Genomic DNA, 26,667 nt, shown 5'->3' on the forward strand with positions numbered 1-26,667 from the left:
TCGGCTGTCCTTGGGCTGCACGCTGCCTGTGTTTGGCTATAGGTTTGATAACCAAGTGTCTGGTTCTTTGCATTAATAAAAAAATATATAAATACCCAAGGCAGAACTAATAGGCAATAGGATTTCCTTTGCCTTAACCTGAGCTTTTGGGATATGCCTCTTGTTGCTGCCTGCATGGCACATCCAGCCCATGGCACTGCTCTCCTTGTCTGACCCTGCAGTGAGCTCCATGCAGCGTGGCTATTTTGGATGAGGAGGAGGAGGGGTAAATTCCAGCTTTGTTGGAGTATTGCCTCCTCTGCCAGCTTTGGCTTTGCTCATAGTGTGGACGCTCCAGCTTGTGTGCTTCCAATGGTGTTGGCCAGGCCAGTGCAGCCAGAGCACTCCCACTAATAGGACGTCCCATGATGTCATACAAGTTTTTCTCCTAATCATAGGTAGTTGAGTCCCCAGAGTTCAGTGCATTGTTTCCCTCTGTGGTCAAGGTGCCAGGGGCTGTGACAGCAGTGTCTGAGAGCACCAGATGCAGAAAAGTCATCAGTGCTTAAGTCGACTCAGCTGAAAGTGATGTTGTAATTGGGATGTGAATGAGCCCTCAGAGCAGAACAGGGCAACACCAGTGTGTTGCTGTGGATGATACTTAGACATAAGAGGAAAAAATACTGACGTTTTGATCCAAGCTAACTGAAATTCAAGGGAATGTGAGTCAGAATAAGTCCCAACTGGGAGATGAGGTCACTGAAACAGAAGGGCAGAGCTGGAAAATGCCACTGGAATATTTTTCAGTCAGGAAAGGATGAAATAGCCTAATAGGGTGGGAAGGTGGCCCCTGAGCTGGGGTCTCTCCCGGCTCTCTTTTAAGACATCTCTGTTCTTGTCTCCCATTTTTCCTTAGCATAGCCCAAAGCTAGTGGCTGTGAGAGGGCTTCTCAGATGTCCAGGATCTTCATTCCCAATATGGGAAATACTTTAAAATATCTATTTTGTCCACAAGGACTGTAGCATATGTTTCCCTTTAAAATAATACTTAGTAAGAATATTTTTAAAAGCTGAGGTAGCAATAAAAGCAGGAGGGCATAAGCCAAACGTTAAGAAAAAACCCTTGAGGATAGAATGAGTTGGTGAGCAATTGAGTCTTGAACTCTGTGGGAATTGGATTAAATCTGTGAAGCCTTCCCAGATCTCTCTACGTCATTTGAAGCCCTGAAAACAACACAGGGCTTGAATAGCCCCAGTGACCCCAAAGCTGTTTTGTTAGACTCGAACACTTTGCTCTCAGACAGGCTTCAGAAACCCCCAAGGAGGGGATTGCTAATTGGTGGTTGTTCTTCATTAACATCAGGCTTTGAGGGATGGGGCTTCTGAGTTTGCTTCCACGAGGACAGCTGCCTCCTTTCCAAGGGCTCTGCGGAGGAGATGCAAGTGCATGCACAAAGGTCCTGACAGCGGAGGTCCGGCCTGAAACAAAGCAGCCAATTTCCTTTCACCACAGACAGACCTTATCTGAGGAGATTACGTTTGTCTCGAATGGAGCCTCTGGTGTCATAACTGTGCTCTTCCTGGGCGGATGGAGGCTTGGGCAAAATTCCTGTGCGGGAGCCTGGGCTCTGATTGTGGCTGTGACTCACGAGCCTGGGCTGATGTGGGGACAGCTGGCACAGGGAGCTTGGGGCTTATTTTATTATGCACCTTAGCCACTTTTATTTATTTTTTTATTATTATTATTTTCAAGCCAGCAGAGGAGAGGAGCTGTGGGCTTGTTCTCCCACTGCAGCGCTCAATGGGGCAGCGCAGTCCTCCAGCCCCATTCAGGGCCACCACTCTGCCATGAATGGATGCTGTCCTTATAAACGATATTCTGCAGGAAATGGTCTCCTTGGACAGAGGGAGGAGGTTGTTCCCTTTAGCTCATGGGGAAACATTTTTACAACGTATTTTCAAAAATATAACTATGAATCAACTGCAGTTGCTGCTCAAAAAGGGTTGGAACACAGGCTGCGGATAGGCTGCTTAATTAGTTCACCGTACCCAAGAGCAGATTGCTTTTTATCATCCTGGTGCAATGTAGCTGAGATACTGACCTTTCTCTTCTCCTCCTGCCAATCCTCCTGTGTTGCCTAGCGTGAGGTCAGTGGGGGCCTACAGGTGGAAGATCCCCTGTTCTGGTTCATGGTGAGTTCACACTTTGCCAAGAGGCTCCGAAGACATTGGAGGAATTCTGCAGTTATCCTGTCCCTGTTGGTCAGGGGAGGCTGCTGCTCCTTTTCCATGCATCCAAAATCCCATCTCTGCAAGTGTTCTGCTGAATAGCCAGATTGCCAAAGAGTTTGGATTGGGGTCTGTGTGTATAAATATAAATATGTATATTTAGCTCATTTGTGCTCCTCTGTGATGTGAAATGTTCTTGAGGCTGGGGCAGGAAAGCAGCTGGTGATAAGGGAATAAAAAGCTGTGGAGTAAATTCTGCAGGCAGAGATAATGCAGTGAGCAACACCAGAAGTTCAAGGAAACTCAGATTGCCCTGCACAACCAGCTTGGCTTGTGACATACCTGAACCAGCTTCTAGGTTAATTTGCATTGTTGTTAGAGAGGAGTTTGTGTTCAAAGCTGTGTGACATCATCTGTGTTGTTTCACTTCAGTGGTCTGTACCATTTCCATACAGGAATCGTGCAAAAATAGAAGGCAGTGGTGTACAGCATTGCTTTTTGGTTACGGAGCAGAAGAACTGAAGCAGTATGAAAGGTCAAACTAGATTTCTGAGCAAGGAGCTGTTTGCTCTTTGGAGAAAATTGAGGAATTTTGGCCCAGTGCAAGCTGAAATTCCTGCTTGGTTGTGTGGGAGCCTTTGGCTCAGGGGGAGGCAGCTCCACTTGCAGATCTTCTGAGGCTTCGCTTTGAATTTACTTGCAAGGACACACTTTGCATCGTAGAGGCCGTATCATGGATGGCTTGAACTGGCTGCAGTTTGCAAGAGCAGAAATAGAATCATGCAGAAGAACCCCAGTGCTGTCCCACAGCTCCAGCAAGGTTGCACAGGGAGCCAGGGGGATGCAGCCCTGCTGGATGGAGGCTCAGGGCTCTGCCCTGCTGGGCTGGGGACCTGGGCTTCCTCACAGCTGTGCCTGTGCTTCTGGAGCTGGAATGTGCTGTGTTTAATGACTTCTAGCACGGTTGCTGCCAAAGTCATGGTTTCCTTCTATATGTTTTAAAAAGCAAAACAATCCGTGACTGTAGATGGTTTATTCTCAGCATCCTGGCATGCATGCAGCTGGGTGAACAGTTAACTGAATTAACCAAGAGCTGTTAAATTAAAGTCAGAGGAGATTGAGAGAGACTGGGAGCAGTGCTGAGCTCTGACTGATAAACTTGAAGCCTTTTCATGGGGATGATGCCTTTAGCTGATAGAGGGATGAACAAGGTCTGTAATGGGATTTGCTTTTCCTTGTGCTCAAGATCGTAGTTTCTATCCTATTATTCTGTATGTTGATTAACAGGAGGTACAAGGCAGGGCCATAGTTGTTAAAGGAGAACAGCTCTTGTCTTGAAGCCCATTTTTTCCTCTGTGTTAGGACTGGATGCTTTGAGAGGTCTATGCATGCTGTGTGTACAGCCCCTAGGATAGTATGGCAATAGATGGGGGCTGGGCTGGGCTCTGCTCCAACAGTGCAGAGAAGTCAGTCACTAGAGGAGAAAAGAGGGACATGGTTTTTGTTAAAATTAGACCTTCTCCCTCCCCCACGGCCCTTTGAAAAATGCAAGAAAAATGCCTGTTTTGTCTAACTGTACATCCCATGACTGCTTATGCCAAGGCTGCTTCTGTCAGTTGTGTTGAGGATGGTTGAATTGTCCCATAGCTCAGGAAGGCTGTTGTAGGATTACTGTCATAATCTCATCTTGAACAAGCCGTTGACAAGCTCCTCTAATGCAAAAAGTGATGGATTGGGTGTTGTAGACATGTAGGCAGAGGTTGGGGCAAAATACTGTGCAATTCTCCCCTTAATTACATGTCTTCCTTCCTACATTAAGCAGTTGATGTTCTTGGTGCAAGATTGTTCCCTGAGCACAGGTGACATCTGGGTGCTCATCCGTGGAGATGAGGGCACTGCAGAGCAAACACATGAAGTGGGTTTGCTGGGTTTATTTGCAGGGCAGTGCTGTGCTGGGGTTGCTGGGAGGCACTGAGTCCTTTGCTCACTGTGTCCTTCCAGGTCAGGGATATGCTCAGCTCAGAATTTGCTGCAGCAAGGTGGGACATTGAAGGAGATTTTGTTCCTGAAGTCCATCTGGCATTAAAAGCTGAGATACGTGGGGCACAAACAAACCTGCATCTGCCCATGGGGTTCTGCAGTGTCTCTCTTTGCTTTGATTATAAACTGGTTTTGTCTTCCTGCTGTTGCCATCAGACAACCAGCAGTCTCTTTTCTATTAATAACCATTTTGAAGTAATAGCTCTAAAAAAACCCTTTCCTGTGGAGATCTCATCTTCTAGTGGGTTGTTTTCATTAATTTAATGCTTTGTGTTATGCAAAGTAAATGCCCTGAATGGAGGAGGTAACTTTATGTGCACAATGCTCTTCGGGAAACATGCTGAAATTCATAAAGAAAACTTCAAAGAATAACATCATAAAGAGAGAAAATAGCTCTGCAGTGTTAGCAAAGGAAAAAATAATGCTCTCCCTGCATGAGGGCTGACAGCTCCCTGAAGGTGCTGCTTTCAAGTAACTGCTATCATATCGCATCCCTCAACTCATGCTGCTGCTTAGCAGCTCCAGAGTCAGGATGCAAGCTCTCCAGTTAGTGCTTGCAAGCAAGAACTACCTGAATTTTCTAGTCATGGAAAAGCACTTTTTTTCCCACGTGTTTTTTGATTAGTTTTCTAGCATAGTTTTCTTTTTGCTGAAATCAGTAGCAAACTTGTGTTATTCCAAGGGGGCAGAATTAAGGCGATGCACAAAGAGCCTTTGAAAAAATCAGCCCTGGGAACAATGTGGTGTTTTTTCTCAAAGCCATCCCTGTGTAGGTGGCTGGCTTGGTTCAGCTGTCTGCATTTGGGTGACTTCCAGTTACATTCCTCTGCAGTCCTGGGGCACCTGCTCCTTGCCCACCTCTCTGCACTGAGCTGCTTGCACATCAGGCAGTGCTGCACGAGCACACGCTGCTTGCAGCTGGGGTGATGTCTGCTCATCTGCTGGTGTGCCCAGAAACCAATGTTTTTCCACTTTTCCAATCACAGTCATTATTTCCTTCTCAAGTAATGCCATACTTTACTGGGAGGAACAGAACCCTCTGGAAGACCCCAGTGCAAATTGCCACTGATCCTGTCAGCAGCTAATTATAATGCAGATACTTTCCCAGAACACCTGATTCTAAAAAATAACCCATTCCCAGAAGCTTCCTAGAAGCATTTAGCAAAGACAATTAACACCTCAAGGTAAGCAGCCTGAGAACCTAAAATGCTGCATATAGCTACTGTCTTATCTCTGAATAATTAGGAAGGTTTAAGAGCATCTTTGCTGCTGTGCTGGGCTTGCAGTGGTGTTTGCAAGGGGATTAAAGCAGCAGGGAGGGTTTCAGCCTCTGTGCTTGGGGCACCCACTCCTCTCCACGCCCCATGGGCTGGCGGCTCTCTTGTTCAAGATGCCCAAGGACATCTGCTCACTTAGCCCTTCCCCAGTGTTTGTGAGTTCAAGTTTGGGCTAAAAGGCAAATATTTGTCTTGTCTCCAAGGAGTGACTTTACACTTTTCCCCACATTGTAAAGGCCATTTCAGCTGAGTGCTGCTATCTCCTAATGCACAGTGAAAACCAAGTGTGGGCAAAGCCCTTATCTGTGAGTGAAGGCTCATCTGGAGGAATTCCAGCCATCTCCCTCTGCCCTGAGTGCACTGTGCTCCACTGTGATGCCTTTGGCTACCCACGCTCGCCCTCAGCACACCTGGCTTCACTAAGGGATGCTCAGGTGGTTTCTGGGCAAGCACGGATGGGACATTTGTGAGCTGATGCATCAGTATTCCTGAAACACTGCAGGTGTAACAGCATTGCACATGGTATTTGCAGCTCTAGTGCCTGGCTGGGATTATCCCTGCGTCCCACCCGAGCTCCTCCAAGCCCCATCCTTCGCATCATGCAGCTGAAGCACTGCACATCGGGCTCCTTTCCTGCCAGAAGTTATTTCCAAACTCAGCCATACAACCTTCAGTTCAGCATGGTGCAGGCTGCCAAACCGTGGCACTGCTTTGTCTTGGCTTATGCCTGGTGCTTTCAATTGGGTCCCCAGAGGGCTTTTGGCAGGAGGCTGCATGGTGCTGGCCAGGGAGGGACAGAGTGCATGGGAGGATGTGGCAGAGAAAAAGCAGTGCTGTGTGTGAACTTAGCCAACAAGCCAAATCCTTCTCAGAAGTGGCGTCTGAAGAAAAAATCTTTTGTGAAAAGTGCTCTATCAGCTGTTCACCTAAGCCAAGCCACTTAGAAAGGGAACAGGCACTGTTTAGAAAACAGCATCATAAAACATAGGGTTGCTGTTAGCAGTGACAGCGAGCAAGTTTCATGTTGGCTGGTGTTTGCTGGTCTGCAGTTCCCGGGAGAGTGTTTTCTTTGGTCTCTCAATAAAACTTGAAAGTTTTAAGTGAGAAACTTGGAAACGGGTTGGTGCAGAGCTCTTTCCCTTTCTTCTCCCTAGCAGTGTTCAGATACCCACAACTTTGTATCAGGGCTTCTGCATGTTGTTAAATATGAGTGAGATAATAAGCTGTGCCTGCTTGGAAGGGAAGCATCTTTTTGCTGTCTGGAAGGGTTGAAATTGTTCTTGCCTGATCAGAAAGTAGGCACATACCTACCAGCAGCTGGATGGGAGATAGTTTAATGAAGAGTTCTGAAGTCAGAGCGAGGAAGAAGTAATGCTGCTGTAGGACGGCTGGAGCTTGGTGTGGGTCAGCCGGGCAGTTAATGTGTAAATCTGCTGCTTCGGTGAGAGTGAGTACAGGCAAGATCCCAAAGGGACAGGTAGCTGGCTTAAGAGAAATTCAAAGGTAAGTTAGAAGCTCTTTGGCTTTCCAGGGCTTCTTCACCTTCCATGTACTTGTTTGCACGGAGAGCACTGATGGCTAAGTAGCTATAGCTTCTGCTGCAGGAAAGGGCAGGCACAGTGCTGGCCTTGCCAGATGTTCCCATGCTCCTGCAGGCATGGAAGCAGAGGGGTTTGGAGGCAGCAGAAGCATTGATTGCTTCTGAAAGCACCCTAAAAAAAATCCCACAAGAACACCTCACTTCTGTAGTCACGCTGCTGTGATGCATCTCTGAATTGTTTTGGCTCTGAATTGTTTGGTCTGGAGCTGCTGCCCAGTGCTCCATGGGGCCCTGTGTGCCCCAGCAGAGAGGGACTTGGTGGCATGCAGTGCACACACCTGCTCGCCTGCTCCATCCGATACTTCCAGGAAATCCCAGGCAGAGACACAGCAGTAATGCTATCCACACATGTGCTCTGCAGGGATACTTTGCAGCAGTTAGGAAGAGACGGATTGTTTTGCTTTTACTTGGTGCTATTTTAATAAGTCAACACCAGAGGTAGTAAATCTGTCCTGTGGGGAGAGAAAGCGAGCCATTTGCCGTATAAATGCAGCGGCCAGTACAGCCTGCTCCTTCCTTCTTGTCACAGCATCAAAAATGGGACTCTCTTGCTGTTTGTCAGCATGTAGCCAGGACTGCAGCAATGGGAAGGTTTGCTTTACTTATTAAATGTTGCTGCATGATGTTGTGGCACCTTGGAGGGAAATTAGTGAGACCTTGCCAAAGAAACTCGGGATGTGTCTGCTTCTAGTTTGCTGCCTTGGATCAGCATCATATTTCCATGGCATTTTGGTGCTCAGTAAAGCTGTCCAATGTCCAAACACGCAAAGAGACAGGGTGGGATGGAAATGGAGGAAAAGCCCTCACCTCCATCCTCCCCTGCTGCCTCCGTCCCTCCTGGCAGTGGAACAGCTTCAGGTGATTGTTAGTAAGGAAATATGCTCCAGAACCACTGACACCATGGAGGTGGTGTTATTTTCAGTGAAAGTTGGTTGCTAATTAAAGTGCCCATTTGAATTTCCTGGCTGAAGTCTGGCTTCATGTAGTGAAGGGAGTTAAGCTGGTGTACTTTGAGAGTGGCTGAGAACAAGGGACCTGCTTGCCATGGTGTCCCACATCCCTCCTCCATGGAGAAGGCAAAAAAAAATTGCCCAAGAGTCTGGGAGCATGGAGGTTTTTATTCATCTGACCGATCAGAGGAGCTAAATAAAGGCTTTGGAAGAAAACCAACCATTTTTCTTGTACTATTGGTTGGGCAGAACTGTACTGGAACTAAACACGGAATGAAAAGTCTGGCTTTTTTGCCAGCTCTATTTTTAGAGCCGCTGCTCCATCTTTGTGAGTTTTCTCAGCATATGTACTTGAAGCAGGCAATCTGCCTTTATTTTTTCCGCCAGGCTGTCATCCTCTGCAAGATAAGGACGTGGGATGGGGAGGCAAGGGACTTACCAGATTTGACTAGAAATCCCTCTGAATACCAGGATGTGTGTCCCATTCCAGGATGAGGTTCAGTGCGGTCACAGGCTCCCGAATGCTTTCTGTGCTCTAGTCAGGAATGTTCCTAACTCTTCAGTGCTGGAAAGAAATGTGTGTGCAACTTTGGCTGGCTTCTTTGTGTCCTCAGACCGCGGAATGAAAACCAGCCTAACGTTGTAGTACTAACAGCAGTTTGGGGTGTGGGACGGAGGAGCAGTGGAAGCAGGATAAGGATACCTGACTTGAGATCTGGTGGCTGTGCCACCCAGGAGCCAGAGGTTCCTGTTAGTGTTACCCCTCTCGCACCAAGCTGTGAGCAGTTCGTTGGCTCTCCCAGTGCCTGAGACCACAGCACCTGCAGGCACGCTGGAGCTGCAGCCAAGTCCATCCAGTGAAAGGCTCTGCCAGAATCCAGCAGGAGCATTGATTTTACTCCCCATCGAATAAAGCTGGAGGAGGATTTTAGTGGAGAGAAGGTGTAACTGTGCTGGTTGGTGCTCAGCCCTGCTCCTGTGCCAAGAGGCAGATGTGGAGCTGTGAGAACTGGTCCAGCAGAGAAAGCAGCAGCCTGAGCAGAATCCTCTTGGGCTTCTCTAATGAAAAACGGCTCCAATGGGAGGGTGAGTGGGCAGCAAAAGCTGCTCCTCCAAAAAAGCTTCGTCTCATACACCTTGACAGTACAAAAGCAACAGAGGGGAATTAAAGGCAACATTTAGGTCTGTTTATCTTCATTTTTTAGCAATTTGACAGAGATGTCTCATTCCTCTTTCTTGGGCTCATCAGGCTTTTGGCAGCCAGGAGCTGTGCTGGGTAACCACTTTGATTTCTTCGTTCTGGGTCACAGCAGTCTTTACAGTCCCTGAAAATAGCAAGAAATCAGTGGATTTAAATGCCGCCTCCTCACCTCTTTTTTTTTCCCCTTAAAAATCTCCTGTGTTCAGTCAGGGCTATTTTGGAGGCTCGCTGTTATGAGTACTGGCCTTCTGTCTTGGTGATGTGTGAGGCTCCTGCACATGGTCATAGGGATGGGCACAAAGCCGGCCTTTTCTGTCCCTTGCAGAGGTGTCCCTTAGGGCACCTGCTAATCTCAGGGGGGTTCACACTCATACACTACCAGCTTTGTTTGAGGAGGGACTACTGAGCTGTAAATCTCTGCTTTTCAGGCACTTAAACTCCCTTTTGGGTTGGTTTTGATGTCAGGAATTTTCTCCGATAAGAGAACTTTATTTGCCTTTAAATATCACTTTGTGACAGGATGATGGAGTGGAGATTCTTGGAGCGAGCCTGTGTCAGCCGGGGAAGGGAGATTCTGCTGGGGCTTTTGTTTTTCTCTAGCGCTGACATTTTAGCTCTTTAAAGAGTACATTTATTTTATTCTTGGCAAGGGTGTGTGTGCACACATCGGCATCCAGACAGATGGGTGCAGCCTGGGATTAGAGCTGTGCTGAAGCCAAGTGGGTCTCCTGCTCTCCTGTGGCTGTGGCACCTGGGAGAGAGGAGCTGTGCTGGGCCTTTTTCATAGTCAGCTTCAAAATGTGGGTTGTGTGCGTGAAGCAGGGCTGCAAGAGCCTATAGATAAACAAATCTGTGGCGTGATGTGCGTGGTGCACAGAGGATGATGCTGGGCTTCTGGCATGTGTTAAAAGTTCAGTGCCAGTTGTTACCCCAAGAACAGCCTGAAAGCCTCCAGAACAGCTTTGCAGCACTTAGCATCTTTTTGTGACTACAGTGCAAAGCTTAGTGGGGACCAGGCCTTTGCCTTGCCAAGCCAGGATGGGTTCCCCTCTTAGAGCATTGAGTTTGTAGAGCTGAGGCTAAAGCCTGAGGAGCCGCCCAGCCTCTGAGCAGGGCCTGCAGCCACAGAGTCTGTGCTTTGTTTGCATTCAGACCTGTGGGAGCTGAGCTCTGCAATCTGCTTCTCTCCAGCAGCCTGCCCATATCTCAGTCCATTTAGATAGGGAGGATTTTGCTCCACAGGCTGCTTGCAAGCAGCAGGCTCTGCAGAGCAGCAGCTCCTTCCCTTGGCTCAGACCCCTATCAGCAATCCTTGGTGTTTTCCCAAAGCTTCCTGAAAGTGGCGTTTCATCTAACTCCATATTCCTCTCTTTCAGCTCTTCCACGTGGCATACGTCCTGATCAAATTTGCAAATTCCCCTCGTCCTGACCTCTGGGTGCTGGAACGATCTACTGACTTTGGCCTCACCTATGAGCCCTGGCAGTACTTTGCCTGTGAGTATGGCCGTGAGCTGAAGCTCAGCTGGGGGAAGTCATTGTGGTCTTCAGGGCAGGAGAACTATTTTGCTCTCTGGGGCTGCATGTATTTATTAAAGCATTGTCATCAGTGCCCACCCAAATCCCTGTGGATGCCAAAGCTGGCAGCATCATCACTGGTTGGGCATTACTGGTCTCTCCTCTTTGCTGTCCCCTCTCTCTTTGCCCTTTACCATATTGAGTGTTTCAGCTTCTCTAGAAACAAACCAGCAGCTCACAGGCAGTTGGTTGCTGTAACATGAAATCTGGAGGCACAGAGCAGTCCTCTTCCCCTCACCAGAGATGAGGGACAGCCCAGGCAGGGGGAAAGCTGCTGTCCTACTGCTGTGCAGGGTGGGAAGAGAGGATGCCAAAACCCAGTCTGTGAAATTCCTTCTTCCCAGTTCTCTGATTAAAACCTTCAGAACCAGCTGGTTCTCTGACTCTTCTGTCCCAGGGGGTCTATAAGACAGCCAGATTCTGCTACTGCTCCCCTCCCCAAACCAGCAGAACTAATTGGGAGAAGTTAAGATCTACAACCAGCATTTAAAACCTGGCATGGAAGGACCTGGAAGTGCTCAGAGGCTGCCCCTCAGGGCTTGTATTTCTGACTTCTATGTCAGCATGTGCTTCAGCTTCGCTGGAGTTTTCCCATGCAGGAAAGAGCTGCAGGCATTTTATGCACTGCGCTGCCTTATGGAAGTTTTCTCTTCTGCAGTGTGCTAGTGGGGGCTGCTGTCAAGTTGCCTGCTTTGCTTTTTTCTTCTGTACTGTGAATTTTCTTTTGGTCCTCCCCTGGGGCTTGCTGTAGTTATGTTAGTGCATGATCTGGAGCAGAGCAGGGAGCTCTTGTCCTGCGTGCTCATTCCTGCTTGTAGAGGCACCACTGCAGCATCTGGAGCTCTTCCCTCCTGCAGCATTGAGCCCTGCCTAAGCCAGCCTCCCTTGGGAAGAGACATACAGTGACAGCTTGGTGGAAAATCCCACTTGAAATAAGGTGACTGGTCCAATCCTTACCAGGTTCACTAGCACAGCAAATCCTTTGCAGGGGTCTATTTTTGGTTTGGAGAATTCTGTAGGTAGTCTAAGAAAAACACTGGGATGGTTATGGGCAGTAACAGAAATGTAAGCACTCCCAATAGCTGCCTGTGAGCTGTGGCCCAAGTGCCACCAGCTCTGTGCTGCCTTGAGCCATGCTCCTGGTGGGGGGGTTCAGCTCCCTGGCCATCGTGCCCCTGCCAGCTGGGAGCTCGGGCTGAGCTCTGCCTGGGGAGGAAAGGAATGACTGTCATCAGAAATGTCTGCCAGAGCAGCTGATGGGACCGTGGCAATGCCAATTCTCCATGTCAGGGAAGCACTGTGCCTTCCATGGCCACCAAAGGAGAAATCGGAAGGGATTTATGGGAGCGTTTGTCTGCTTGAAGGGTTCCCTGTGGAGCATTACAAACGGGGACAGGTCAAGAACTGTGCCCATTCTGGCACAGCCCTCCCTGCCCTAGCTCAGCGTGCTGTGTGGGATCAGCACGTTTCATCTCACAGTGCTGGGCAGTGCCCTCATGAAGGGGAAGGCTCTGACCTCACCTCCACTTGGGATGGGCTTCCCCAGTCTGCTGTTTCCTCAAAGGAGCTCTGCCTTGGGGGCCAGACACCAGCACTGAAACATTCCCACGTTGCCTTCCTATGGGGATGGCTCAGCTCCTGTGTGGCCGAAGCAGTGTTTATGGAGCGGAGCTGCGATGCTGGGGATGAAGTCAAGGCAGAAGAGCCTTTGTTCCAGACTCTTCTGAAGATGCTTATTACTTTTAGAGTGCCTCCCTGCTTTCTTAGGACATGTGTTAGCAATGAGAGTTGATACAAAGCAGTCTTAACCTAGTAAATGCTTAATAAAGAATATATACCCATCTCTCTTGTTGGCCAGCATGGAGAAATCAATACAAGGCTCTGAATTGTTCCTTTTGTCTTACTGCTTTCATCTCTGGTTGATAAACAGCTTCAAAGAGGGACTGCATTGAAAAGTTTGGACTGCAGACCGTGGATCGCATCACCAAGGATGACCATGCTATCTGCACTACAGAGTACTCCCGAATTGTGCCCTTAGAAAATGGGGAGGTGAGCCGTTGCATTTTTCATCCTTTGGGGCTCCCAGGATTTCTGTGGCTGGAAATAATAGTTAAAAAAAAGAGCTGGTTAGAAGACCGGGCATTCAGAAGAGTCTCTTGGAAGACAGTGGGCGATTCTTCCCTGTATTCGTGCTTGGGTGGGCTGTGGCTGTGCCTCCTGTTGCTTGTTTCCTTTCATACTTACGTTTAAGTGGGGCATTGCCCTCAGCACAGCTAACCCAGAAGAGCTCCGGATAGTGTCAGTGACCCATAAGCATTTCTCCTTAATGTAAGAAATGTAAGTCATGCGGGAGGTTTATGAGGAGAGCAGCAAAGAGGAGGAGAAAATAGAAAGGGCTCAATAATACATACTTTCAAACCGGGGAGAGCTGCAGTTAAAATCCATTCTGCTATGTAAGAGCAGATAATAAGCAGGAACAGAAAGATGAGGGCAGGTGCTTGCACTGGACGGAGTTTAGAAATGCTCAGTGTTTCAGGGGGAGGGGAGCAGGCTCTGTATGAGCAATGACATGAGGGTCAGAGCCGTGCTATGTTCTGTGCTAGAAGTTTGCTTAGGGAACAGACTTCTGGGGCTGACTTTTTGGCCACTGTTTTGATGGTTAAGAGGGCAACAGACTTCTAGTTGGGTTATTTTTTCAGTAACTGAAGGTGCTCTCATTAGAATGGTTCCCTCTTGACTTTTGGATGCTGCTTAAACTGCTCAGTTTTGAAATGAATAAGGCTGGCAGGGGATTGATTCAGTTGTCTTGAAAGAAAGATTGGGCTCAGATGAGGGAGGTACGATTTTCCTTCCTGTCAGAGGATGATGCTGATTTGTCTCCTCTCCTCGCATTCTCAGATTGTTGTCTCTCTGGTAAATGGGCGCCCAGGAGCCATGAACTTCTCCTACTCTCCTCTCCTACGGAATTTCACCAAGGCCACCAACATCAGACTGCGCTTCCTGCAGACAAACACTCTGCTTGGGCACCTGATGGGCAAAGCTTTGAGGGACCCTACAGTGACCAGGAGGGTAAGGCAGGCCTTAATAGTTCATAATGAGCTAGAAGTATTGGAGGGCTAATGCATTACTGTAGTGAATAAAGTCCTGATGAATCTTGAGTAGGGCAGTCATGGAGCTTACTTGTAATGGTACTAATGAACAACTTCTCTTGTGCTCACCAGTATTACTACAGCATCAAAGATATCAGCATTGGAGGGCGCTGTGTCTGCCACGGCCATGCAGATGTCTGTGATGCTAAAGACCCCAGTGACCCTTACAGGTATGTTTTTCAAAATACCAGCTCTGTATAAAAGCGTTTGAATTGTTGTGCTAAGAATGGAACATACCAGTATGAGTTGAATCCTATCCTGAGCTCCTGATTGTGCCAGTACTGTTGCTCTTGGCTCTGCCCTGGGAACAAACTAGAAACTAGTTCAGCCAAAATAGCAAAACTGAAACCTGTTTTGTCAGGCTATCTTTCAAACACATCAGTTCCCTGGTGTGGTTTCCCTGTACACAACTCGTGCCTTCCCCCCAGGGAAAGAGTGCTGCAATGGGAAGGTGGGCACACAAAGTCGGTGCTGTTGTTGAACCCGTGTTCTTCAAAGCCCAAGACTGATTTCTGAACTTGTTCTGAGGAGTTTCTTGCTCCCCATGTGGCTTCTTAAGAAGTGGGGCAACGCTCCATAAATGGGTGGTCTCCCAGGAAACCAGAGACTGATGTCCAGTTCTTCTCATAAAAACCATAGATGGGGTATGTACGTAACTGAACAAATACTCTTTGCAAAAGAACAAGAGCATGCAAAACAGTTTTATATTTTGGCTCATGGGATTCTCCCCATCCGCCTCAGCAATTTGAAATACTGAAGAGCTACTTCAGACCATGAAAGTGTTGTTTCTTAGCCATCTGTTTGCATCCTGAATGTTGCCTTTATGAAAGGGATGGGTAGATTCAGCTGGATGAGAGAAGCTTGTATTACTTTCTCATAAGGATCACGTAGAGCTTTTGGATCTTCTAAAATAAAGTTTGCTGATGAATCCCAGCCAAGATTAAAAGCTACTAAGTGTTAAAACAAATATGTATTGAGAAGCAAGTCTGTGTGAGTGTGCTTAACTCCTTGACAAAGGAATTTCATAAATATTTGAGTGCACAGTTCTTGTTTTTCTTTTAGACTTTGGTGTGGGCAGCTGCGCTGTGTGCTCATGTACCAGCAAAAGGACTTTGTGGTGCAAAGTGATTTTTTTAGCCTAGAAATGCCCTGATGTTGATGCCTTCCAGGAAGGGAAGAGAAATTTGTTGGGAGCCTTTTCAGTGCCACTTGTGCTGATGACTCTCTGTGCCTCCCAGAATCTCCTCCACTTGGATCCGTTTGGATGCATTTGGCATCTTCAGTCTTGACCCCAAACTGTGCTGTAAAGTTGTAGCACATGTTTGTAAGCAGCTGTTGCATTTCACCCAGAGCAGATTGCATTTGCCTAGAGGAGAAAGCATCTCCTCGGGTGCTTTGTTCGGTCAGTGTATAATATCTGTAAGGCTTTTGGGGAGACATCAGGACAAAGATGCTGGTTAAACAGAAAAACTTCTCATGATGTTACTGCGACCTGTTAGCAAGACCAGAAGCACAGAGCCGTCAGTGGAAATGTGTGACAGCTGCCATAACCCTGCATGATGAGGCATTGCAGAGGCAGCTGGGGCTCGGGACACACCGTCCCTTTGTGTTACTGACTTCAGCTGTCAGGACTGCGTCAGTCCTCCAGAACTCAGTGCAACCTGTCTGAGCAGGAGGTGCCACGTGTCCCCCCACATGCGTCCTGCCCCTTGAGACACGGTCATTACAGTAAAAGGGCAAGGAAATGCAGAGGAAGACAAGGAATGTGAGTTGGCCCAGCACTGTTAAAAACCCCAGTTATGTCTCAGTCTGTCTGGGAGGTCTCTGCCTCATTTTAACTTTACCCTTCAGCACATGCCTGGTTTTTGTGTTGCCCAGAGAAGCAGGATGAGCACTTTGGTGGAGGTGAGGTGAGTTAGAAATCTTGGCAAAGGTTGTGGGACATGATGGAGCACGTTCGTGAGCTGACTTCCTAGCCATAAATGATAATGTTTATCCAGCTTCTCTGAAGTGCCAAATTACGGAGGCTGTGCTTCCAGATGTTTTGTGTTGGCAGCACGTCTGGTCCCAATGTGTGTGTGTGCATGTATGTGCAAGTACCAACGCTGTGGGGACAGCCAAAGACTCCTCTTAAGTCCTTTGTGCTTTTCACAGACATCTCTGCACTGAGCTCAAATGGGCTGAGTTTAGCAGAGGGGAGTCAGGTTCTCTTGGGTTGAAGGTGAACACCCGCAGGATTGGGCACAGACCTTTCTGCTGGCAAACTCTGTGAGCAGTGAGATAAGCATCAGCAAGGACTTGGCGTGTTGCAGGGAGCCCAGGCAGGAGTTGTGCGTTAGCGTGCGGCTGCTTTGGGAATGCTTTCCCCCTATGGATCCTGAAGCTACAAAAATACTGGAAAGAGCAGTTTCCCATTTTGAAAGGGAAGCACCGGGTGTGCTGGCACCTTTGTGCAGCCTGCGGGTCCCTTTGCAGATGGCAGGTACAATCAGAAGCACTAAGAGAAAGAAGCATTTCTTCCTCATTGCACTGTTCTGATGTCGTGGCCAAGTCCAGATCCTGCAGCACTCGTGCCACTCTCAGCTGTGACACAGTTACTAGAAAACCGTTTATACTGTGCTATTGAGCATCAATCCCAGGGGAAGACTGTGGTTTTATATTTATGGCAGGATGGCCACGAAATACGTGTGCTATGTGAATGCAGCCGCTCCCTCTTCTTCCTTGTATATATTCCATCAATGAAACATGTAAATATTGTAGCTCGTGAACATTTGTCCATAATTCATTAGCAGCATGGACTCAGCACAAGGTGCAGTAAAGCTGCTGTGATAGATGAGCTCTCTGAGAGGTCATTGCTAACTTTGAACAGAAGAGACTAAATAAATGGTTCCTTCTGCATCTGAAGTGTGCATAGTCACTGAGGGCCATCTTTGTGCATTCTGGGAACTGAACCAATGCTTTTCAAACATCTCAGATGTTAAAGAGCTGGGGTGTGTGGCTGTAGCCATGTCTTCCAGCCGGGGAGATTAGTGCTGTCTTTTTTAACACGTATGTATTGTGGGCTTATTCGTCATCTCCAGCTGCTGCCATGGGGAAAAAAAAAAAAAGCAAAACAACAAAACATAAGAAAAAGTTTCACTGGAGGTGTTGGGCTGTGGTCAGCCCAGTGAGGGGTGTGCGAGGGCTTTGTTACAGAGGCATAGCCAAGGTTGGTCTTCCAGTGAGGCTCCTTGCAAAACAAGGGAAGAAGAAAGTGAATGCTTCGGAACTCATTTATACCACATAGGCTCCAGCCAGCTCCCCAGTGTCTTGATTTGCAGCCTGGGGCTCTCCTTGCTGCAGTGCAGTGTACGGATGTGGGTAAGGATGGGGCATCATGAGACTGCAGCTGCACGTTTCATGGCATCTGCACGGGGAGGTCTGCCTGCGGGGCTGGGAGCAGAGCCAGGACCTCCTGCCTCAGCCTCTCAGGCTGAAGCAAATGTGCTGGAGTGTGGGTGCTGCCCACGTTTCCCAAACTTTCTTGTCATTCCATGTTTCATCAAAATGAATTCATTTGTCCTGTGCCTCTGTCTAGCTGTTCACTGTATGCACACTTGTAGGTATCAGTTCTTAAAAAACACACGTGGAAAACAACTCACAGCAGCCATCAAGAAGTGTGTCTGCACCTCTGCGTTTCACCCAGAATGACTGCTCTGTTTGTGTCTAATGTTTAAAAAAAAAAAAACTTTTATTTTTAAATGCTGCTTTTGAATTAGAGGAGGGAGAGATGGGAGTGGCAGGCAAGCCTGGAGGGGAAATGAGTAATTGCACAGATAAAAGCTGGAACATGCTGTATTATCCATAAGTCTAATACAACAGAAAGCATTTGTCTTGGATGGGGATTGCCTTCTGCTAAGTGGAAGTTTTTTGGATGATGTCACTGATGTTAATGAATCACCGCTGTGGTCGAGCAGGATGAGATCCATCGCTGTGCTGCTGCAGTTTCTCACCGGGCACCAGGGGAGCCACTGTTTGTCCTGCACAGCCCTACCCACACTGCCCAGAGAGCAGGAGGTGCAGCTCACAGCAAATGTGCTAAAAGCCCCAATGCACATTTCATGGGGGCCTTCCTCTCTTGCAAGCACAGGTACGCTTGGAGGAGCAGACAGGTTGCACATGGTCCTGTGTCCCTCTGCAGCTCAGGGCTGTTGTTTATCCCTTTCCCACCAGCCCTGCATGGTGGCACGGACATCTCTCTGTCCCTGCACCGTGCAGCTCCCTCATGTGCTGGTTTGCTTTAGCTCAGGTTCTTCCTGCCACTCCTCCAGCTGCCTCATGTTTGTCTATAGAGCAGATTCAGCAGTGGCACGCTGATTTGTTCTATTCCTCATCTACTACATAAAAGTGAAGCAATGAGGGAGGAGGTGGTGACACTGGAAGAGAAGTGGTGTTTGCTCAGGTGAAAAGAAAAAGAAAAAAAAAAGAAAATTAGGTAAGATGTTTTAGAAGCCTTTATTTCCAGAATGTTTGGAGAACAAACCCCGTGCCTTGTTCCTCTCCCCTGCAGGCTGCAGTGTGACTGCCAGCACAACACCTGTGGCGGGTCCTGTGACCGCTGCTGCCCTGGCTTCAACCAGTTCCCGTGGAAACCTGCCACTGCCGACAGTGCCAACGAATGCCAGCGTAAGTCAGGCTTGGGTTCGGCCGCCTTCTTGCCAGCTGTTTCACAGAGCACAGGCTGACCACACTTGATATGCAGTGCAGTGAAGTCTTTCACTCAAGCGGTGTGCTGAGCGGTGCGCAGTGCCGGGTGACGTGCGGCTCATTGGCACAGCTGCAGCACAGCTTACACGGTGGTTAATTTTGTTTAGTCGAGGCTCGCCCTCAGATCTGTACAGGGCTATGATTCTAATCACGTTTCGGTTCCTCCTGCGTGTCCGAGGGTTCACACAGGCGAGTCCTGTTGCTCAATTCTGTCTCCAAGATGAATTGCACTTGGGTCTGTTTACATACAGGACATCTTTATTTGTCCGGAGAAACCTTTGGTAAATGCCGACGCTGGAATTTGTGCTGCTGTGGGAGTGCAGAGCACGGAGCATAGCTGCACTGCACCACCTCATAGAAAGGCAGGGCAGCACGGCAGGGCTGGGTCCTGCTGTACAGACAGCACCCCCACCTTGTGATGAAGCTCACAGGTGGGATAAAAGAAGCAAGAATGTTGCCCTCTAAACCAAACTACTGGAGGCCCCAAAGCTGGGTAATTTCTCTTTCTCGTCTCTACATGCCTGCACATACTTTTGTCCTGGTTTTGTGCCTGCTATGTTTTTTTCAGTTTTAAACACAGCCTTGTGGCAGAGCTGTTTCTTCTTTTGGGCTCCAAAGCTTGGGTGATCCCCCAGATACATGGAGGCAACCTTCCTCATTGAAACCTAATCCATTTGGTATCAAACCCACCAGGAGGAGTTAATATCTTGAGATCCAGGACCCCCACTGGCTGGTGACTTAGCTAAAACCTGTGTTTTCAGCTTGCAATTGCAATGGCCATGCCTACGACTGCTACTACGACCCAGAAGTGGATCGTCACAAAGCCAGCAAAAGTCGCGAGGACAAGTATGAAGGAGGAGGTGTTTGCATTGACTGTCAGGTAGGACAGTGCTGGAAAAGGCTGCTGCAGATCCTTGTGATTGTTTCTGTAGTCACACCTGGAGTTCAGCTTCACTGGCAGCTCTGTGCCCCCGCCCTCTGTTATTGTAATTAGGGTCTCTCCCTGGAAATTTGGTCTGTTTGCCATAGGTGAAAGGAGTATACTCTGGTAATAAGAAGAGCACACCTGGGCAGTAACATTTTAGCTGCACCATCTTGCTAGAGAAAGCTCATCACTCCCATTCTCCTAGCCCGAAGCTGTCAGGACATTTTACCGACTGAAGCAAGTAGAATGGGCTTGAGATCAGATAGGAACCTGGAACTCAAGCTGGAGTTATGCAAGGACTCAGAGTTTACACAGGAAACGCTTTGCTTTCAAATCAGTGTATGGAATTTTGATCAGATTTAGGTCTTCTGTGTGCTCCCAAGTCGCTCCCTCTGGACCCTGTTGGGAAATCTGACAGATGAGCATGAACCCATTCCTGCAGAGGAACTCATGCCCCTCTCGCTGTCTTTCAGCATCACACCACTGGCGTTAACTGTGAGAGATGCATCCCAGGATACTACCGCTCCCCTGACCACCCGATCGACTCTCCATACATTTGCTATCGTGAGTGTGATTTCCTCTGCAGTTTATAGACACCCTCCTGTGCTTGGTGACCCTGGGATGGATGTCTGTGATCTCCAGGCAGCAGTGGATTATGTCTGTCCTGATGGGGAGCCCAGCTTGGTCTGGTCGCTGTGACTGGTGTGACATCCTTCCCCTGAGCCTTCCACTGCCACCACTGCCTCTCCAGGGAACCTGGGGACTCTTGCAACAGCAAGTCAGGTTGTGCTGCTTTCCTTGGGACTGCATAGTGTGGCAGGGACAGTGGTAGCAATTCCTCTAAGTCAGACTCGTTCTGAAGAGGCAAAATCACACTTCTTATTTTTGGAGAGAATTTGCAGAATTTGTGGAGCCTCTTTTGTAAACCGCGTTGCAGCAGTGCCCCTTTTGTGCTTGTGATGACACTGCTGTCCCCTCTGTAGGCTGCAACTGCAAATCTGACTTCACTGATGGCACTTGTGAGGACCTCACTGGCCGCTGTTACTGCAAACCCAATTACACTGGGGAGCACTGCGATGCCTGCGCTGAGGGTTACCTGGACTTCCCCCACTGCTACCGTGAGTACACAGAGAGAGGGTCAGGGCCCTCTGTTAGGGGCTGCTCTCTCTCTTTATCCCATGCCACATTGGCACTCCTGTCCATCTGTTCCACAGATGTAAATTGGGCTGGACTTGATGTGGGTTGAGGTGGAACCAGAGGGTCAGTGGGAACTTCCTATTTGTCTAATGTTTGATCTTCCACTTTCTGTGCAGGAGGAAAAAAGGCATCATTCAGGAGCCTGCATTAAGAGTGGCTGTAATTGATTTTTTGGTGTGGTATGATGACCTGTGCAATGTCTCTTTCTCCACACAGCTGTTCCAGCCTTTGCTTATAACGATACTGGAGAACAAGTGCTCCCTGCAGGACAGATAATAAGTAAGAACTGCAATTTTCCTTGTCTTTGGCAATCACCCTGCTATTATCATGTCCTCTAAAGCAAGATCAGGTCTTCAGCTTACAGAGCTTGTAGGTTGTAAGAGACAAGCCTGACACACAGTGGTTCTGAGAAAGCAGGCAGCTGAGGAGTAGGAGAAAGTGAGCTTTATGATCCCGTTATCGTAGATAGGGAAACTCAGAGCATGACTGTGTGTTTTCTTCTGAGGTTCAAACCATGAGGGAATGGCCTTTCTGGCCTCCCTATAAGCAGCACCCTAAGATCATGGAGAGACTGTGGCTGAGCTGGAATTCAAGCTGTGTTCGCCCTGATCTCAGCCTTTGGGTTTTGATACAGACCTGTCCTGCCATGCATGCTGTCGCTCTCTGTAGGCTGGAAGGCATGGTGGGTCTGTGCTGACAGCCCCTCTGCACAAAGCCAGAGCAGCACTGCTGCAAGTGTCTGGGAAGCGTGCGCAGACAGCTGCTTTCTCTGTTTGTTTGGAATTCTCAGCCATGCCCCCCTGCACCTCCCTCCTCTCTGACAATCGCCCCTCTCAGCTGATCTCTTCCTTTGTCCTTTTTCTTCTCTTTTCCCACTGTGTCCTCCCCTGTCTCATGCTCCCCACTGTGCTGCAGATAACCTTTTCCTTCCTTCTGATACTCTAAACTCTGTATCTTCCAGGCAGGCTTTTCTTTTCTGAGATGGAATTTCTCACTTCCCTTCTCATTTCCCTGCCTCCCCCTGTCTCTGCTTGCTAGACAAGTTTTGCACTTCCCTCCCTCAGCCCATCACCCATACTGTTGCTGAGTTGGATGAGGGCCCTAACAGGGAGAAGGGCTTGAATTCAGCAGGGAAGGAGCCAATGCCCCACCCTTAGTAGCTGAAATCCGTGGTAATTTGTGCACAGCTCTTTGGCAGTGCTTCGCCAAATCAGCCCTGAGTGACCTGTGCAGACAGCATTAGTCTGCTCTGTACATTGCCCTGCTGCCAGACCAGCACCTTGCACACTGTGTGATGATGAGATTTCCCAGCCATCCTGTGACTCCACGAGCCAGCCGTGCTGCTCACCTAAGCAGGCTTTGGTTAAAACATTTGCATCTGATACGAAGGTTATTAGGGGAAAACCTTGTGAGCTGTTGTCTTGCATTTTGTCCTCTTCATGTTGCCTGTTGTGCCCCCCTGCAGACTGTGACTGCTATGCCGGTGGGACAGAAGGCAATGCGTGCCGCAAGGACCCTCGGGTGGGGATGTGTGTGTGCAAACCCAACTTCCAGGGGACACACTGTGACCAGTGCACTCCAGGCCACTATGGACCCCTCTGCCAGCGTGAGTGACTCAGGGTTAGCAGCCCCGTGCCTTCCCCTGCTCACCTCCCTGCTTCTTCCCACCCTCCACTCACTCTGCAGAAAGGAATTCTCCAGCCTCACTTCCAAGTGACAAATTCCCAGGACTTTTGCTGGTATTTTCCACCCAACCGTGACCCTCTAGTGTCCTCCCAGCCCTGGGGTGCTGTTGAGAAATTCCATATGGATATGAGCTCTGGGCTGGGCATATTTGCTGTCAGCTCTGTCCCCTGTGGTTTCTCCAGTTTCCAGCCCAGAGGAAGCAGGAGTTTGGTTCCTTTCTTAGGAGGGGAAAACACTTAAGAAGCTGTTTATTAACTAGTGCCCTTTTTGCTTTCCAGCCTGCCAGTGCTCTGGCCCGGGTCAGTACGATGGCACCTGTGACAGTGAGACAGGACAGTGCCTGTGTCGAACAGGATTTGAAGGTCACTCGTGTGATCAGTGCGCCCCTGGCTACTTCAACTACCCCCTGTGCCAGTGTGAGTATCTGTGCTCCCCAGGCCTGGGTGGGTTCCATGAATGGACCGGTGTGCAGCAGATACCCTGAGGTGATCTCTGCCTTGCTTACTACAGATGCTTTACTGGAGAAAACACACCCAAAAATGAGCACAAGACAAGGGTGGCACAGAGGCAGTCAGTGTGAGAACAGCAGTGTGCCTTTGCCAGCTGTAGGGTAGATATTACAGCAAAGCCAGCATCTTCTGGTAGGATTTTGGAGGAAGACTAGAAAGTGGTTGTGTGGGCATTTTGGAGGACATGGAAAAATGGGCAGAGATCAAACAGCTTGAATGCTTATGTGGCTGTTCGAGAGCCTCAGAAAATGCCCTGTTGTGCCACAAGCTTTGCTCCTGAAAATCAGAAGGTGTTTTCCCTCTGTTGCAGTGTGTGGCTGCAGTGCTGTTGGGACGCTGCCGGGAGGCTGCGACTCCTTCGGGAGATGTTTCTGCAAGGCTGAGTTCACAGGGCCACGGTGTGAGCAATGCAGCTCTGGGCACCACTCCTACCCCCACTGCTATGGTAAGGACCTGCGGCAGCAGCAAAGGGATGGGAATGGCCTCAAGTCAGGGCACTCTGTCTCCCCAAAACATCTGTCAAGGAAGCTGTTTGCTCCAACTGAAGGAGAACGAGCTGGGGCCGTGCTGGCAAGGCAGCTGAGGACCACATCTGGTGGTTTCCTTGTGAGGATGTGCAGCTGAATGCGGAACAGAGAAGCCCACCCAGCTCCCTGCTCAAAGTGCATCAGCTATAAAAATTGCTAGAGTGTGCCTCAAGTTTGGGTTATTCACATGGGACATTTAAATGAGCATTAACACTCAGTTCCAGCTGGTCTGTCACGTTCCCCTTTCTTTGGAAATGAAAAAACATGCCTTTCTTTGGAGAATGTTGATGCTTCTCAACATCACCCATGTAATTTGCAGTAAGAATTTGGCGGGCTTGTTCTGGAGGTCATGGATCATGCCAAAGCCTGGAGGAGGAGCAATTGTTATTAGTCACACTTCCTCAGCACAACCCAGCTGTGACCAAATGTCCCAGCTTACACCTTCTTGTCTCTCTTTAGTTCATGGGTCTCCATGAACTTCCAAGTCTTTTGGCTTGCCTGGGCTGCACTGGGTGAAGAGTAATTGCATGGGACCATATATAATACATATAACATAGTTAATGTATATAAGTAGCAATATATATATATATATATTTTTTATTAAAATGTTAAAAAAGAGGGCAACAAAAACATTAAACTGATGGGTTGGACATATGCTTTTGTGCATTAACTTGCTAAAAGGTGCATTGAATAGGCTGTAAAAACAAATTCACCACCTCTCAGGGTCATTTTCCTGGTATGGCTGTGATCTAGATGAAGGTATTCCCCATGTCTCTGTGGAATTAAGAAATGAACTCTTTTTATATAAATAACTAATCTGTGTGGGAGCGACTGACAATTGAGTGCTGCAGTGCTTGGCCATGGTTCAGGCGTTTCATCAGTCCTGTTCTTCCAGCTTGCTCCTGCGACTCCCGGGGTGCCGTGGACAACAACTGCAGCCCAGCCGGCCAATGTCAATGCCATGTGAATTTTGCAGGGCACACCTGCAACCAGTGTGCCCTGGGTTTCTATGGGTACCCCAGCTGCACACGTGAGTAACCACCCTTGTGAGCGGATCTTAGGGGAGGGAAGGGAATAGCTGCTGTCACTGGCTTAGTAATGGTTTCCCTTTCTGAAATGCAGCTCCAAGGGTTATATATGAATATAACCGGCTCTTGCAGCAGGAATCAATTTTCTTGTGCACAGTTCACCTGGCTATCTCATCTGATAGGCATGCTATGTAATGAGGAAACATCTCTAAGGAATGCTTCCCCAGAGGCTGTGCAGTTCTGTCTCTCCAAGCTCGTTGTCACTAACAGCAAGAGCTCGGGTCTGTCTGGTTGGTTGGAAATAAAATTCAGTCTGAATGTATGGCCTCTGAAACAGACCTACAGATAATTAATAGATTCAGACTCCCTCTCTGACAGATCAGAATTTGGGGTTTCGTGTCAGCCCCAGGTTCAAGGAGAGAGCTTTCCAGTGACTTCCCTGGGCACTGCATCACTCTTGCTGGTGCCAGGGCTGAGTTCTGGTTACTCTGAATGGCCCTCTCCAGCTCTGGGCAGTGTCCCCATCTCCCTCCTGTTGGCAGCCTGACTGGAAGCCAGATGTATTCTTCTGTCTCCCAGCAAGAATTTACTGCTCATTAAAAAAATAATCTGTGATACCATTTCCCTGAAGCTACAAAAGAGCATCGTCACCCTCTTGCACCATAGTAAATGTAGATGCCTGAGCTGCAGCCAGCTGGCAGAGCACTCCTTGCAACTGCTGATGCCGGCAGCATGCCTTTGAAGAGGCTGAAGGCATGGCTGAAATGGTCTCATAGGAATTCAGTAGTCTTTTGTTTTTTTTCTTCTCTTCTAAAGCAGTATCCAGATTGCAGGGGAGTAGAGGAATCATGGCAGGGAAAGAAGAGGAAAACCTGGCTTTTAAAAAATCTGTTGTTTAATTAACAGTGCTTTGCTGTACCATATCCCCCTTGGCATCAGAGCAGGGAAGGGAATTGAGGAGTGCTGGCTGTGCCAGGAGGGCAGGGGCAGCTCCCCAGCAGCTCGCTGACCTTTCATGTGATATGGCAGCAGGATTGCTGTGTGGTTTGCAGGAGGTTGTGCAGGAAGCACAGAGCCATCACTCTGCCCTCGTCCCCAGCAAAGCCATGGCTGTTCGTGGTCCTGTGCTGTGGACCTGCTGCCCACATGCATCATGGCTGAGTATTGCTCTTTGGGGCCTGGGGGCAAATGAGCTTTTGCAGATCTGTTGTTGCTTGCTGATCGTTTTGGAATGAGATCACACGTTCCCTTTTCTTTAACCAAAAGTTCTCTCCCCACCACTGAAAAACACATAGATGTACGTGAATGACTCTGATAAAAAATGTGAAAACATTGTTTTCCTTAAAAGATTTATTCTTTTTTTTTTTTACTAGATGAAAGAATGAGTGCATTTGTTATTTATAACCTGTTTTTGACTACTTCAGTGATGGTGAAGGTCAGGCAGACAAAAGAGGTTGCTGGAGGGAGGCCTTGAATGCAGGAGTCTTTGTGCCCTGCAAGCCCAGCAGTTCCTCTCCCCTCTTTTGCAGCATGCCAGTGCTCCAGGGAGGGCTCTCTGCACAGCACGTGTGACCAGGAGACGGGGCAGTGCAGCTGCCGGCCCAAAGTGACGGGGCTGCGCTGTGACAGCTGCGTGCCGGGCGCCTATGGGTTTCCACACTGTGAAGGTAGGAGCTCCTTTCTCCTCCTGGGACAGGGACCCTGGGGTCCTGGACATGGTGTGGTGCTGGTAAATGGGATGTCGTTCCCTAACGGTTATGTCAGTGAAGAAATGACTGCTTTGAGGAGCAATCAGGATGTGAGTTGTCTCTTTATAAATCCCTCCTCGTGCCTCTCTTTTCTAGTGGGCTCCTGTAACCCAGCTGGGTTAGTGACTGCGGATCCCTCGCTGGCCCCAGTGAGTATCATCAGATGAACCTGCCCAACCTCTGCAGGCCATTTCATTCATTTATTTATTTGTTTGTTTGTTTAGCGTGATTCTTCTTTTTGTCACTTGGGCCAAATCATTCCTAAAGCACAGTTCTAGAAGCAGCCATTGCTCACTGTAGG

At 48.6% G+C, this 26,667-nt stretch overlaps 1 protein-coding gene across 3 annotated transcripts in view; it reads left to right on the top strand.

Moving 5' to 3' along the window:
* LAMA5 (laminin subunit alpha 5) overlaps positions 1 to 26,667 on the top strand; it is a 78,930-nt gene that overhangs the window by 20,814 nt on the left and 31,449 nt on the right. For all 3 annotated transcript variants that reach the window (XM_042884828.1, XM_042884829.1, XM_042884830.1), the window contains exons 3-17: positions 10,653 to 10,770; positions 12,782 to 12,900; positions 13,750 to 13,920; positions 14,073 to 14,170; positions 18,550 to 18,665; positions 19,508 to 19,626; positions 20,145 to 20,235; positions 20,655 to 20,789; positions 21,085 to 21,147; positions 22,334 to 22,474; positions 22,833 to 22,970; positions 23,374 to 23,508; positions 24,486 to 24,620; positions 26,148 to 26,285; positions 26,463 to 26,515. In XM_042884828.1, coding sequence (XP_042740762.1) covers positions 10,653 to 10,770; positions 12,782 to 12,900; positions 13,750 to 13,920; positions 14,073 to 14,170; positions 18,550 to 18,665; positions 19,508 to 19,626; positions 20,145 to 20,235; positions 20,655 to 20,789; positions 21,085 to 21,147; positions 22,334 to 22,474; positions 22,833 to 22,970; positions 23,374 to 23,508; positions 24,486 to 24,620; positions 26,148 to 26,285; positions 26,463 to 26,515 — 1,770 coding nt within the window. The remainder of the gene's footprint in view (positions 1 to 10,652; positions 10,771 to 12,781; positions 12,901 to 13,749; positions 13,921 to 14,072; positions 14,171 to 18,549; positions 18,666 to 19,507; positions 19,627 to 20,144; positions 20,236 to 20,654; positions 20,790 to 21,084; positions 21,148 to 22,333; positions 22,475 to 22,832; positions 22,971 to 23,373; positions 23,509 to 24,485; positions 24,621 to 26,147; positions 26,286 to 26,462; positions 26,516 to 26,667) is intronic.

The sequence above is a fragment of the Lagopus leucura genome, unplaced genomic scaffold, assembly GCF_019238085.1.
Source record: "Lagopus leucura isolate 7727_CA_CO unplaced genomic scaffold, USGS_WTPT01 Super-Scaffold_100045, whole genome shotgun sequence".
Taxonomy (NCBI): domain Eukaryota; kingdom Metazoa; phylum Chordata; class Aves; order Galliformes; family Phasianidae; genus Lagopus; species Lagopus leucura.